The sequence below is a fragment of the Capra hircus genome, chromosome 1 (assembly GCF_001704415.2).
Source record: "Capra hircus breed San Clemente chromosome 1, ASM170441v1, whole genome shotgun sequence".
Classification (NCBI taxonomy): Eukaryota; Metazoa; Chordata; class Mammalia; order Artiodactyla; family Bovidae; genus Capra; species Capra hircus.
In genome coordinates, this window is record NC_030808.1 from 118691027 (window position 1) to 118704432 (window position 13406).

Genomic DNA, 13406 nt, shown 5'->3' on the forward strand with positions numbered 1-13406 from the left:
CGGATACCATGATCTTCGTTTTTTGATTGTTGAGTTTTTAAGCCAACTTTTTCACTCTTCTCTTTCACCTTTATCAAGAGGCTCTTTAGTTCCTCTTCACTTTCTGCCATTATTTGTTTTTAACTTTTTCTTTTGGCTGTACCACATGGCTTGTGAAATCTAAGTTCCCAGACCAGAGATTGAACATGGGCCTTAGCAGTGAAAGTGCTGAGTTCTAACCACTGGACCACCAGTGAATTCCCCAAATTTCATTCTTTTTTAATGGCTGAGTAATATTCCATTGTGTGTGTGTGTGTGTGTGTGTGTGTGTGTGTGTGACATCTTTTTTTTTTCCATTCATCTATTGATGGACACTTAGGTTGCTCTGTATCTTGGCAGTTATAAATAACGCTGTTGTGAACACTGGGGTGAGTGTGTTTTTTTAGAGTTAGTGTTTTTATCTTTTTGTATATACCCAAGTGTAGAATTGCTGGGTCATATGGTTCTTTGAGAAACTACCTTACTGTTTTTCAGTTGCTGTACCAATTTTTATTTCCACTAATAGTATATGAGGGTTCCATTTTCTCTATAGCTTCACTAACATTTATTATTTGCATTCTTTTAGATGATAGCCATTCTGACAGGTATAAGGTATTTGATACCTCATTGTAGTTTTGATTTGCATTTCCCTGATGGTTAGTGATGTTGAGTATATTTCCATGTGTGTGTTGGCCATCTACATTTCCTCTTTGAAACAATGTCTGTCCAGGTCTTCTGCCCATTTTTTAATTGGGTTGTTTGTGTTTTTGATGTTGTTATATGAGCTGGTTTTATATGTTGGATATTAATCCCTTATTAGTCAAATCATTTGCAAATATATCCTCCCATTTAGTAGGCCTCCCATTTAGCTTATTTGTTTTGTCAATGGTTTCCTTTGCTGTGCAAAAGCTTTTAAGTTTAATCAGGTCCCGTTTGTTTATCTTTGTTTTTATTTTCTTTAGGAGATGGATCCAAAAAATATTGCAGTGATTCATATCAAAGAGTGTTCTGTTTTCCTGTAGGAGTTTTATAGTATCTGGTTTTACCTTTAGGTCTTTAGTCTATTTTGAGTTTATTTTCATATGTGGTGTTAGTGAATATTCTACTTTCATTTTTTTACATGTAGCTGTCCAGATTTCCCATCACCGCTTATTGAAGAGGCTGTTTTCCATTGTATATTCTTGTCTTTTTTGTTGTAGGTAATTGATAAGTGTGTAGGTTTATTTCTGAGCTCTCTGTACTGTTCCATTGATCTGTGTGCTACAGCCATACTCTTTTGATTACTGTAGCTTTATAGTATAGTTTGAAGTCAGAGAGCATGATTCCTCCAGCTCTGTAAAAATCACTGCTACTAAACAGAAAAAGGAAAAAAAATGAACTTATTTACAGGACAGCAGTGTAGACGCAGACATAGAAACCAGATTTGTGGACACAGTGCGAGGAGGAGAGGATGGGGCAAATTGAGAGAGTAGCATTGACACATATATATTACCTTATGTAAAATTACATAGCCAGTAGGAGTTTGCTGTATGACACAGGGAGCTCAATTCTGGTGTGCTGTAACAATCTGGGGGGGTGGGGGGGTGGGGTAGGAGGGAGATTCAAGAGGGAGGGGACATATGTATACCTATGGTTGGTTCATGTTGATCCATGGCAGAAACCAGCATACTATTGTAAAGCAGTTATCCTCTAATTAAAAATAATTAAAAGAAAAAGAAAAAATGAATAAAAAGAAATGAGGACACTTTAAGAGACTTCTGGGAAAGCACCAAGCTCACTAATATTTGCATTATAGTACTCCCAGAAGGAGAAGAGGAAAAGAAAAAGCCTGAGACGTAATAGCTAAAAACTTCACTAACCTGGGAAACAGTCACCCAAATTGAGGAACAACTGAGTTCCATACAGGATGAATCCAGGGAGGAACATGCTAAGACATTGTAATTAAAATGGCAAAAATTAAAGAGTAAATATTTAATGCAACAAGGAAAAAGCAGCAAATAAACATACAAAGGAACCTCCCTTAAGGATATCAGTCGATTTTTCAGCAGAAACTCTGCAGGCCAGAAGGGAGTGGCTTGATAAATTTAAAGTAATGAAAGAGAACAACCTACAGCCAAGAATACTCTACCCAGCAAGAGTCTCCTAAAGATTTGATGGAGAAATCAAAAGCTTTACAGACAAGCAAAAGATGAAAGAGTTCAGCACTACAAAACCAGGTTTACAACAATTGTTAAAGGAACTTCTCTAAGCAAAAAAGGAAAGTCCACAACTAGGAACAAAATTACGGAAAGAAAAAACTCACCAGTAAAGGGCAAATGTACAGTTAAAGTAGAAAATCATCCTCATACAAAGCTAGTTACGGAGGTTAAAAGACAAAAGTAGTAAAATCATCTATGAAGCAGTTAAGGAATATACAAAACAATTAGCTGTAAAATATCTCAAAAATAGTAATCATAAGGGAGTTTTAAAATGCATTTGAAATTAAGAGATTAGCAACTTAAAATAATCATGTACAAAAACCTTATTAGTTCAGTTCAGTCATTCATTCGTGTCCAACTCCTTGTAACCCATGGACTGCAGCATGCCAGGCTTCCCTGTCCATCACCAACTCCCAGAGCTTGCTCAAACTCATGTGCAATGAGTCAGTGATGCCATCCAATGATGGTGATGCCATCTCATCCTCTGTTGTCCCTTTCTCCTCCTGCCTTCAATCTTTCCCAGCGTCAGGGTCTTTTCCAGTGCATCAGTCCTTTGCATCAGGTGGCCAGAGTATTGGGGCTTCAGCTTCAGCATCAGTCCTTCCAAAGAATATTCAGGACTGATTTCCTTTAGGATTTACAAAACCTCATGGTAATTGCAAACCAAAATCTATAAAAAATATACATACAAAAAAGAAAAAGGAGTGCAAGTATAACACTAAAGATAGTCATCAAATAATAAGAGAACAAAAGAAGGGGAAAAAAGACCTACAAAAGGAAATCCAAAATAACTACCAAAATGGCAATAAGAAGATAGATATATATCAATAATTATGGACCAGATGTTCCAGTCAAAAGACATAGAATGAGACTTTCCTTATGGGCAGTGGTTAAGACTTTGCCTTCTAATTCAGGGGGTTCAGGTCAATCCCTGGTCAGGGAGCTAAGATCCTACATATTTGGGGGCCGAAAAACCCAAAATGTAAAGCATAATCATTATTTTAACAAATTCAATAAGGACTTTGAAAATGGAGCTTCCCTGGTAGCTCAGTTGGTAAAGAATCCGCCTACAGTGTAAGAGACACAAGAGACTCTGGGTTGATCCCTTGGTCAGGAAGATCCCCCCATGGACAGAGGAACCTGGTGAGCTACAGTCCATAGGGTAGCAAAGAGTCAGATACAACTGAAGTGACTTAGCGAGCAGCAAACATGAAGAAAATAAAGGAAAATAGTGAAATAAATACTGACCTTAGGTTCCTGGTTAAAAATTACGAAAGGAGTACATCAAGGCTGTATATTATCATCCTGCTTATTTAACTTATATGCAGATTACATCCTGTGAAATGCCAGGCTGGATGAAGCACAAACTGGAATCAAGATTTCTGGAGAAGTGTCAATAAGCTCAGATGTGCAGATGACACCACCCTTATGGCAGAAAGCAAAGAGGAACTAAAGACTCTTTTGATGAAGGTGAAAGAGGAGGGTGAAAAAGCTGGCTTAAAACTCAGCATTCAAAAAACAAAGATCATGGCATCTGGTCCCATCACTTCATGGAAAATAGATGAGGAAACAGTGGAAACAGTGACAGATTATTTTCTTGGCTCTAAAATTACTCTGCATGGTGACTGCAGCCATGAAATTAAAAGACACTTGCTCCTTGGATGTGGAGCACTGAAGAACTGATGCTTTCAAACTGCTGTGTTGGAGAAGACTCTTGAGAGTCCTTTGGACTGCAAGGAGATCCAACCAGTTAATCCTAAAGGAAATCAGTCCTGAATATTCATTGGAAGGACTGATGCTGAAGTTGAAACTCCAGGACTTTGGCCACCTGATGGAAATAGCTGACTTACTGGAAAAGACTCTATTGCTGGGAAAGATTGAAGGCAGGAGGGAAAGGGGATGAGCGAGCTCAAGATGGTTGGATGGTATCACTGACTCAAAGGACATGAATTTGAGCAAACTCTGGGAGATGGTAAAGGGCAGGGAAGCCTGGTGTGCTGTAGTCCATAGAGTCACAAAGAGTCAGACACAATTGAGCAACTAAACAACAACAACCTATTTAAGAAGGTGATATTTGAACTAGCAAAGAATGATGAGAAAGAGTTAAGTTTTGTCTAAAATCAGAAAATTAGAAATAGAAAATTCTTTTTAGATTACTCTTGACCCTAACTGTAGAAATTTTAAGGAATGTGGGACTTCTCTGGCAGTTCAGTGGTTAAAACTCTCTGCTTCTAATGCAAGTAGCAAGGATTAGATCCCTGGTCAGGAAACCAAGATCTCAGAAGCTGTGGGGCACAGCCTGCCCCGCCACCCCCCAAAAAAATCTCAGTTTATAGGCAAGGAACAGGAACACACAGTGTACGGAACTGTAAATTACCTTGGAGAACAAGTAAGCCATACAGTGAACCCAAAGATACTAGAGAGTGATCAGAGAGAAGATGACTAGACAGAGAGAGCGGGCATCTGAGTCAGTTGTGTCTTTTACAACAATCTCAGAAGTGATACACTATCATTTCTACCATATCCTGTTGGTCATGTTGTTGTTGTTTAGTTGCCAAGTTGTGTCTGACTCTTCACAACCTCATGGACTGTAGCGCACCAGGCTCCTCTGTCCATGGGATTTTCCAGGCAAGAATGCTGGAGTGGGTTGGCATTTCCTTCTCCCGGGGATCATATACACCAAGTCTAGTTGAATGTGGAAGGGGGCTATACAAGATTGTGACTTTGGGGAAATAGATACCATATGGGCCCATCTTGGAGTCTGATAGCACATTAACTATAGTACAAATTCAGAAAACTGCATAAAACAAATTTTAATAACTATGAATAACCTAACAAGTATTAGGAGATAGTCCAGACTTCTTCCCTATGCCCTTTCTCAGTTATCATTCTCTACATTCCCCATAAACAATCACTATTCAGATTTTTAGTTGTATAAAGTGGCAAGGTAAAATCTAGTTCCTGTTACTTCATTATGGTTAGAAACAGAAGTTTTTTTGTTTCTTTTTAATTACTCCTAATTTCTCTTCATAGAGGCACATTTTTGACATATCTTTATTGACTTCATGTATGTTTGAGAAAAACCTGCTGAAGGATGTGTCGCTGATTCATTCTTTTAGGAGCATCTGCAGTGGAGAGTTCAAAGAAAACTGATGTTGAAGATAAACCAAGAACAACACTGATCATCTGTCCACTTTCTGTGTTAAGCAACTGGATGGTAAGTCTTTACAGCCCTTTAAAAATATAATTTATATTTGTCTTACACTATAAGAGAGTCATTCGTTGGGAGAAATATGGTTGGTTAGCACTTTATAGTTAAATTCAAATAATTGTTAGTTGACTTGGGGTTATTTTTACTGAATTGAAGTAGTTTTTCTCTGAAAATGTATAGTAGAGAAAGAAACATTTTTAGTTGCTATTGTAAGATTTGACTTATACTTCTGCCTCTTTCCTTTCTGTCTCCTGAAGTAGGAAAGGTGTATAGTTTAAGACCACACCATATTTATGAACTGTTGAAATCTCTTTCTGAAGTGCACCACTAATGATAACTTGTTTATTTTAACAGCTTATTACATTTAATGAGCTCTTATATGCTCAGTTTTTCCTAAACTCTTTTCATAGATTTTCTCAATGAATCCTCATAACTAGTATTCTCATTTTCCAAGTGACTGGATTAAAACACAGAGAAATTAAATAACTTGCCTAAGGTCATCCAGCCAATAAATGATGGAGCAAGGAGATAGTGTCCAACATTCTGACTCTAGAGCCTATACTTTTAAGCTACTCGCCAGAAAATACAGTCTTTTTTTTTTCCTCTGAGATTGCTTTTCTGTTGTAAAATATTACATTGGAATGGAGCCTTTTTTTGTGTAGGAGCAGCTTGGTTCTATTTCCTTTCTAGTTTGACCTTCAAGCTGCATGTTTTAGTGAAATAATGACTGTTGAAAGCATTGTGAACATAAAGACCACTGGATTTGAACTTCCATTCTTGCCACCTGCAAGGTTATCTGCATCTGTCCTCGACTTGCCTCCTTTTATCTCAGATGTGGAAGAGTTCCTACTCTTTATAAAGATCAGAACATGAGTCTGTACATTAGATTTCATCTCTTTCTGCTTTTGCATTTTGTCTGTTATTCTTCCTCTTGTCTGGTTATCCAGTCTCTCTCCACTGGCTCTTTCATGAAGCATACTCAGATCCTTTTGATTTTCAAATGCTTTCTCTTGAGTATGTCTCATATTTAATGATTATGTCTCATTTTAAAGGAGTGATGGTTGAGCATATAGGGATAAGAATTAGAATTTTGCAATCTCTGCAAGTTGCTGGCTTCCAAGCCCCCCAGTGACATAACTGTACAGTACTGTAATAAGCAGGCTAGAAGTAACCTTTCCTTCCTTTCTTTGTCTTCAGATGTGGGAGAGAATCCAGTTAAAGGAGTAAAATACCAATCCCAAATACACCACATAATTTTGGGGGCTATTTAGGTTACCTGTCGTCCCAGTGGAAAATTAAGTAGTAACTCCTATTTCATTCACGCAGACAGACACACACATACAACCTACCGCAGTGACTACAAACTCAATACTATAGGTTCTCTTTCACCAAGAGTTAATTTTCTTTTATGTCAAGTCTAATTTTCCACAAATATTATCTGTTCCATTTAAAGGCTAACACATTGATTGACTTTTCTCATACTGTTCTCTTTCTCCTTTCCTTTTCCACTTGATGAAATTCTTGATAAAATTCTGTTGATAGTTGATAAAGATTTCTTAATAAAATTTCTGCATTTTCACCTTTAATGTTTCATGTTTTATCTTCTTTATATTTTTGCCTTTGCTGTTTCAGATTTCATTCTCTCTTTAGCTCACAGTAAGTCTGGGTTTTGCTCCTGTCTTCCTTAGTCTCGTCAGAGACTTCATTGTTGCCGTGTCCAGTGAATTCCCTTTATCTTTTCCCCTGCACTGACTTTCTTTTTTGTTTTCCTTTTATTACTTTTTGTTATGTGTTACTTTGTAAATCATCTTTAACCATTTTGGTAAATAGAGGGAATGAGCATAAATTACAAATTAAAAAATTAATCTTGTATTTGTTCTTAAAACTTTGATATTCTTTGGTCCTTCACTCAAGATTTTGTTTGCTGCCCCAGTGACCATTGTTTTTCTCCACTTCTTCCATACATCATATGTAGTCTGCCTTTTTTCTCCTAAGCTTTTTTTTTTTTAAGTATTATAAAAATTTGTAATGAGATCCATGTTCAGTTCAGTTCAGTCGCTTAGTCGTGTCCAACTCTTTGTGACCCCGTGGACTGCAGCACGCCAGGCCTCCGTGTCCATCACCAACTCTTGGAGTTTACCCAAACTCATGTCCATTGAGTCGGTGATGCCATCCAACCGTTTCATCCTCTGTCGTCCCCTTCTCTTCCCGCCTTCAGTCTTTCCCAACATCAGGGTCTTTTCAAATGAGTCAGTTCTTCGCATCAGGTGGCCAAAGTATTGGAGTGTCAGCTTCAACGTCAGTCCTTCCAGTGAACACCCAGGACTGATTTCCTTTAGGATGCGCTGGTTGGACTCCTTTGCAGTCCAAGGGACTCTCAGGAGTCTTCTCCAACACCACAGTTCAAAAGCATCAATTCTTTGGTGCTCAGCTTTCTTTATTAGTCCAACTCTCACATCCATACAGGACTACTGGAAAAACCATAGCCTTGACTAGACGGATCTTTGTTGGCAAAGTAATGAATGTCTGTGCTTTTTCATATGCTGTCTAGGTTGGTCATAACTTTCCTTCCCAGGTGTAAGCGTCTTTTAATTTCATGGCTTCAGTCACCATCTGCAGTGATTTTGGAGCCCCCAAAAATAAAGTCTGCTACTGTTTCCCCATCTATTTGCCATGAAGTGATGGGACTGGATGCCGTGATCTTAGTTTCTGCATGTTGAGCTTTAAGCAAACTTTTTCATTCTCCTCTTTCATATTAGTCCTCTAGATTTAAGAATCAAAAGTTTGCCACATTTGCTTTATATTTTTCTTTGCTGGAATGTTTTAAATTGTGCCTCAGACCTCATATCTTATCCTCCAATAGAAGCATAAGCTTTGCCCTTCAAATATTGCTCTCTCTAGCCTCTTTCCCTAAACCTACCTTTATCATTGTATTTGTTTTCCTTAGAGCATCTTATTTATTCCAGTGATTTCATGTACTGATACTGATAACTTTGAAGTCTATATCTACATTTGCATTATAGGCCAATATTTAAATTTTTGTGGTGTATTTCTCCAGTTAGATATTTTAAGGTGACCAAAATTTTAAAATGTCTAAAATAGTAATACTCATTACCTCTTTCTCATCTTTATGCCTGTTTTTCCTTAATTTTTTTTTAAAACTTTGTATCATTATCACACAGTTCTTCTAGTAGTTTTTTAAGTTTCAGAGTCTTCTTTTGATTTCTCCCTTTTCTTCATATTCTGTATTAGTTCTCAAGTCCCCATCAGTCCATGTACATACCAGCTGTTTCCATTCTGGGCTTTTGCCATTCTGGTTTAGGTCTTCATCTTTCATCATTTTTCACCTAATAGTTTCCCAGCTATGTCTCCTTAGTGTCTTCTCTTTCTCATCTTTTTTTTTTTTTTTTTCCTGCTCAGAATCTCTCAGCTCTGTTGTTTTCATAAGTTAAAAAAACCCAAACAAAAACCACTGTAAGTTTTAAAAACTGATCGTGTTGTTAAGGAGGGCAGTAACCTGGTCTTATTTTTTTCTTTAGCTGTACCATCTTTCTAGTTTATACCTGACAAATAGTAGTCTTATAATAAATGAATGAAAGTGGATACTGTGCTTGAAACTCTACCTACATTCATGAAAATATTCCTTACTGTTCTTTTATTGTTTAATTTTTAAAGATTAAACTGGAATCATTAAAGATCCTTTTTGTAGAATACTAAATTTAAGAAAACCTAATTACTGTCTTAAAAGAGCTTGCTGCTGCTGCTGTTGCTGCTAAGTCGCTTCAGTTGTGTCCGACTCTGTGCGACCCCATAGATGGCAGCCTGCCGTCCCTGGGATTCTCCAGGCAAGAACACTGGAGTGGGTTGCCATTTCCTTCTCCAGTGCATGAACGGGAAAAGTGAAAGTGAAGTCACTCAGTCATGTCCAACTTTTAGCGACCCCATGGACTGTAGCCTACCAGGCTCCGCTGTCCATGGGATTTTCCCGGCAAGAGTACTGGAGTGGGTTGCCATTGCCTTCTTTTAACTTCTAAAGATGAAGCAGCCGCTCACTGGTAGGGCCAGGCAAAATTTATATAATGTATTATTACTGTAAATATGTCAGTTTCTCTGGCAATAAAATATTAGTATTGTTATTGTTGTTTTAGTTTAGATTTCATGAAACTTGTTTTTATGGGATTTTAGTAGTTTGACTCGTCAAACTGCCAAGACAGTATATTTTATGTACATATTAAACCTGATACTAATCTTCTCATTATTAAAATATTTCTAATTTTCTTTTAGGACCAGTTTGGACAACACATAAAATCAGATGTGCACTTGAATTTTTATGTTTATTATGGTCCTGATCGTGTTAGAGACCCAACCTTGCTTTCAAAACAGGATATTGTTTTGACTACATACAATATTTTAACTCATGACTATGGTGTAAGTGTGTTGATACTCAGAGATTTTCAGAAGTTGAATTTAAGAAATTGCTTCAGGTTTCTAAAGTGTTCTAAAATTTGGGCTTTTATACTCTTACTTTTTTTCTTTCTGAATATATAAGAAGTAAATAGGAAATTTTTTAAGTAAAATATTTTATTAAAATTAATTTTACCTACATCTTGTTACTTAAGTGTGGCTACTGGAAAATTGAATATGACATATGTGCTTGCACAACATTCCTGTTGGACAGTGCTGCCCTAGACCCTTTTTTCAGAACCATTCACATGCATACCTATCCACATAACTTAGCATATAATTTCAGGAACTGGTGGGAGTGCCCTAAATCCCTTCTGTGGGCTCTACCTCCAAATTAAGGATCTCTGTTTCAGGAGTTGATGGGTTTCTTTAGATGTGGAATTTGGCACATCATCACTGCACAGATGGAGAAACTTGAGCATCAAGCTGTCCTTCCAGCTGTGATCATAGCTAGTGTGGGGACCCCGTCATCTGATCTTCTGGGGTGTGGGGCTGCCTGGCCCTCACGTACAGGTGTGGAGGGCAGGCCCTGGGTGTCACCTCTTAGAGGGTGATGCTGCTTCTGCCTCTCTAGTCGCCACAAGAGAAAATTGTTTTTTAATATTTTGCCAGAAAAAAAGAAGGTTCAACTTCCTTTAGATAATAATTTAGGAATATTTTATATTTAGACCACTTGAATTTATAAATTTGAATTTAAGTGTATCCAGCAATTCGTCAATGAATTCTTTTTCTAATTTGAAATATTGTTTTCTGTCACAATGATTTGATAATTGTTTGTTTAAAAATAAGCTTTTTTAATATCTGAAACTTAGGAGTTTCCCAATTCATTTAGGATTCCAATTGTCTAATTCCAGTTGTTAAGTGAAAATGTTCTCCAAAATACTTTATTATAAACATTTTAGTCTTCGGGTAAGAACATTGATTTTTACATTAAAAAGTCATTCTGTTATATTCAAATAATTTTTATAGCTGACATCATATGTCATATGTTTGACTCTGAGGCATGATAACTTAGTGTTTTGAACCATGATCTCAGCAGAAAGCTAGACAACCTGGATTTGAATGCTAGCTCAGCACTTCCTAGCTGTGGTACTTTGAGCAACATATACCATACCTTGGTGCTTCAATTTTCTCATTTGTAAAATAGGAATAATAATACTTTATAAGTTGGTGAACATTCAATAATTTAATGTATGTAATGCTTAAAGAAGTACCTACCACATAGTAAGTGATGATATTAAAAAATAACTCATTATTATCAAATTACATAAAGTATTATCTTAATTTCCTGTGTTTTTAATTCATATGAAATATTTATTTTAGACTAAGGGTGATAGTCCATTACATAGCATAAGGTGGCTAAGAGTGATCCTGGATGAAGGACATGCCATACGAAATCCAAATGCTCAGCAAACAAAAGCTGTACTTGATTTAGAAGCAGAAAGAAGATGGGTTTTGACAGGTAATGATATGGATTTTGAGATAACATATACTATCTCACTGGATTTTGAGATAGCATATACTTTAGAAAAGTTAATTCCAAAATACATATTGTTAAGTAAGTTATGAGGTAACTTGTAAATTTGAAGTGGATATAAAGTCTCCAAAAATTAATTATAGAAATCATTTAATAAACCTGATGTTTTTCTTAACTGCCCATGATATAGCAACATTTGAATTATAGTTTATTTATAGAACAGTCACCAGAATAATTTTTCAACATTGGATTTGACACTTTATTTATTTATTTTTAAAAAAAAATTTTTATTGGATTTGACACTTTAATGCTCCAATCAGAATCTTGGTTTCTCTGCTTCCCATCTTGGAGCTTGTTTGCTACATGTGAACCTATACTGGAAGATGGGGACAAGAATATAAACTCAAAAATTAGTTTTTTCTTCTTGCTAGTGCTACTGATTTAAAAATCTGATAAGCAAATGTTCTTGATAAGGGGAAAGTTAAGTTTACAGGATCTGTGTTCTTTTTGTTAGTATGGCAAGTGAGAGCTAAAAGTTAGAGCCAGACTGGATTTTGAGATTGTGTATATGTTTAACAAAGCATTATAGTCACAGCTTAATAGTGGGTATGCTTAGAACTAAGTGCCCATTTTCAAGTGTTGTCTCAGTTAATTGGGCCAGGTGGATATTTTGATTGTATACTCTTGCTGTAGAGTTGTAAGAGTTTTATGTTCTTTTTAGGCACTCCAATTCAGAATTCTTTAAAGGACTTGTGGTCTCTTCTTTCCTTTTTAAAACTTAAACCATTTGTTGATAGAGAATGGTGGCATAGAACAATACAGCGTCCTGTCACAATGGGAGATGAAGCTGGACTTAGGTAAGTAATTTCACAACTGATAGTTATAAATAATTGTTAGCAGCTTGAACCAGTTGCCACTTTCATTACCCCTTTAACCTGACTGTTGTGGCTTTCCTCTCCAAAACATGTTTACAGCTTAATGCATTTGACTCTCAAAATCTAATGATTCTTGTTTATGGAGATGAAAATTTCTAACTATCACTAAAAGGTTAATCAGACTTTCCCCTGATTTTAGTCAAAACTGTGAAGAAAGAGCAGAGCTATATAGTCTTTGTGTGTTGCTCTTACCCTCAAAACCACCATTAATAAACAGTAATAGGAAAAATATGCTCAGAGAATCCAATATGCACTAAATTTTCATAACTGATAAGTTTTAAACATTAGATAGTTTTAGTGATAATTGAATGTTGTGTTAATACAGTGGCATCACCAACAGTTTCTACAAGAGAGAAAGTTGTTTCTGGTGGAGATAGGTAAAAGTTGAGAACATAAAAGTCAACTTGGTGATAGCCATTTTAAAAGCAAGGTATTCAGCTAACGTGGTTCACATATTTTGCTACAGTGGTGGGTTTCAGACAGGGTTTAGGGTTCATTAGCAGTTTGTAAAATCATCAAGATGGCAGCTAGCATTATAGCTGCTCATTAAATAAAATGAAATAGAGTAGAAGATTTAATAAAACAGCAAAGTGTATCACAAACAGTATATTTTGTGAAATATTCATTTCTGTCTTGTGTGTGTTTGTGTATATGTTTGTTGGATAGACTTCTTACTGTGAGTTATAGTGAAAAAGGTTCAAAAGCCACTAACCTAGCTTGCAGTATTGTCTGCTTGATTCCTTAGAGTCAACTATTTGAATTCTAATTTAAGAAATTGTATGTATATTTCAGTGTTAGGAAAATATCTTTTTTTAAAGAGTTGATACACTTTCTTTTTTCCTGATACTGAGAAAAGAGAGTGTAAAGGCTGTAGAATCTAAAAAGGCATTTATCCCTCTTCTGAATTGGCACATCATGTTTTTATTTTTGGTATTCATTATTTTATAAAAATTACTTATTTATGTACCTTGATTTTCATATTACTGGAGAAACTTTTTGAAGATCATATCTTACTCATATTTATGAACTTATGATACTTAGTATAATGCCTTGTGCTTAATAGGTGCTTATTAAGAATTTGAGTGTCAAACATTGGGTGATAT

At 36.1% G+C, this 13406-nt stretch overlaps 1 protein-coding gene across 3 annotated transcripts in view; it reads left to right on the forward strand.

The window, feature by feature from the left end:
* The window catches only part of HLTF (helicase like transcription factor), a 59753-nt gene that overhangs the window by 31253 nt on the left and 15094 nt on the right, over positions 1 to 13406 (forward strand). For all 3 annotated transcript variants that reach the window (XR_001918158.1, XM_013965843.2, XM_013965848.2), the window contains exons 14-17: positions 5336 to 5433; positions 9712 to 9855; positions 11215 to 11353; positions 12090 to 12225. Coding sequence is in view for 2 of the 3 variants with exons in the window: in XM_013965843.2 (XP_013821297.2) it covers positions 5336 to 5433; positions 9712 to 9855; positions 11215 to 11353; positions 12090 to 12225 (517 nt within the window). In the remaining variant the exon portion in view is untranslated. The remainder of the gene's footprint in view (positions 1 to 5335; positions 5434 to 9711; positions 9856 to 11214; positions 11354 to 12089; positions 12226 to 13406) is intronic.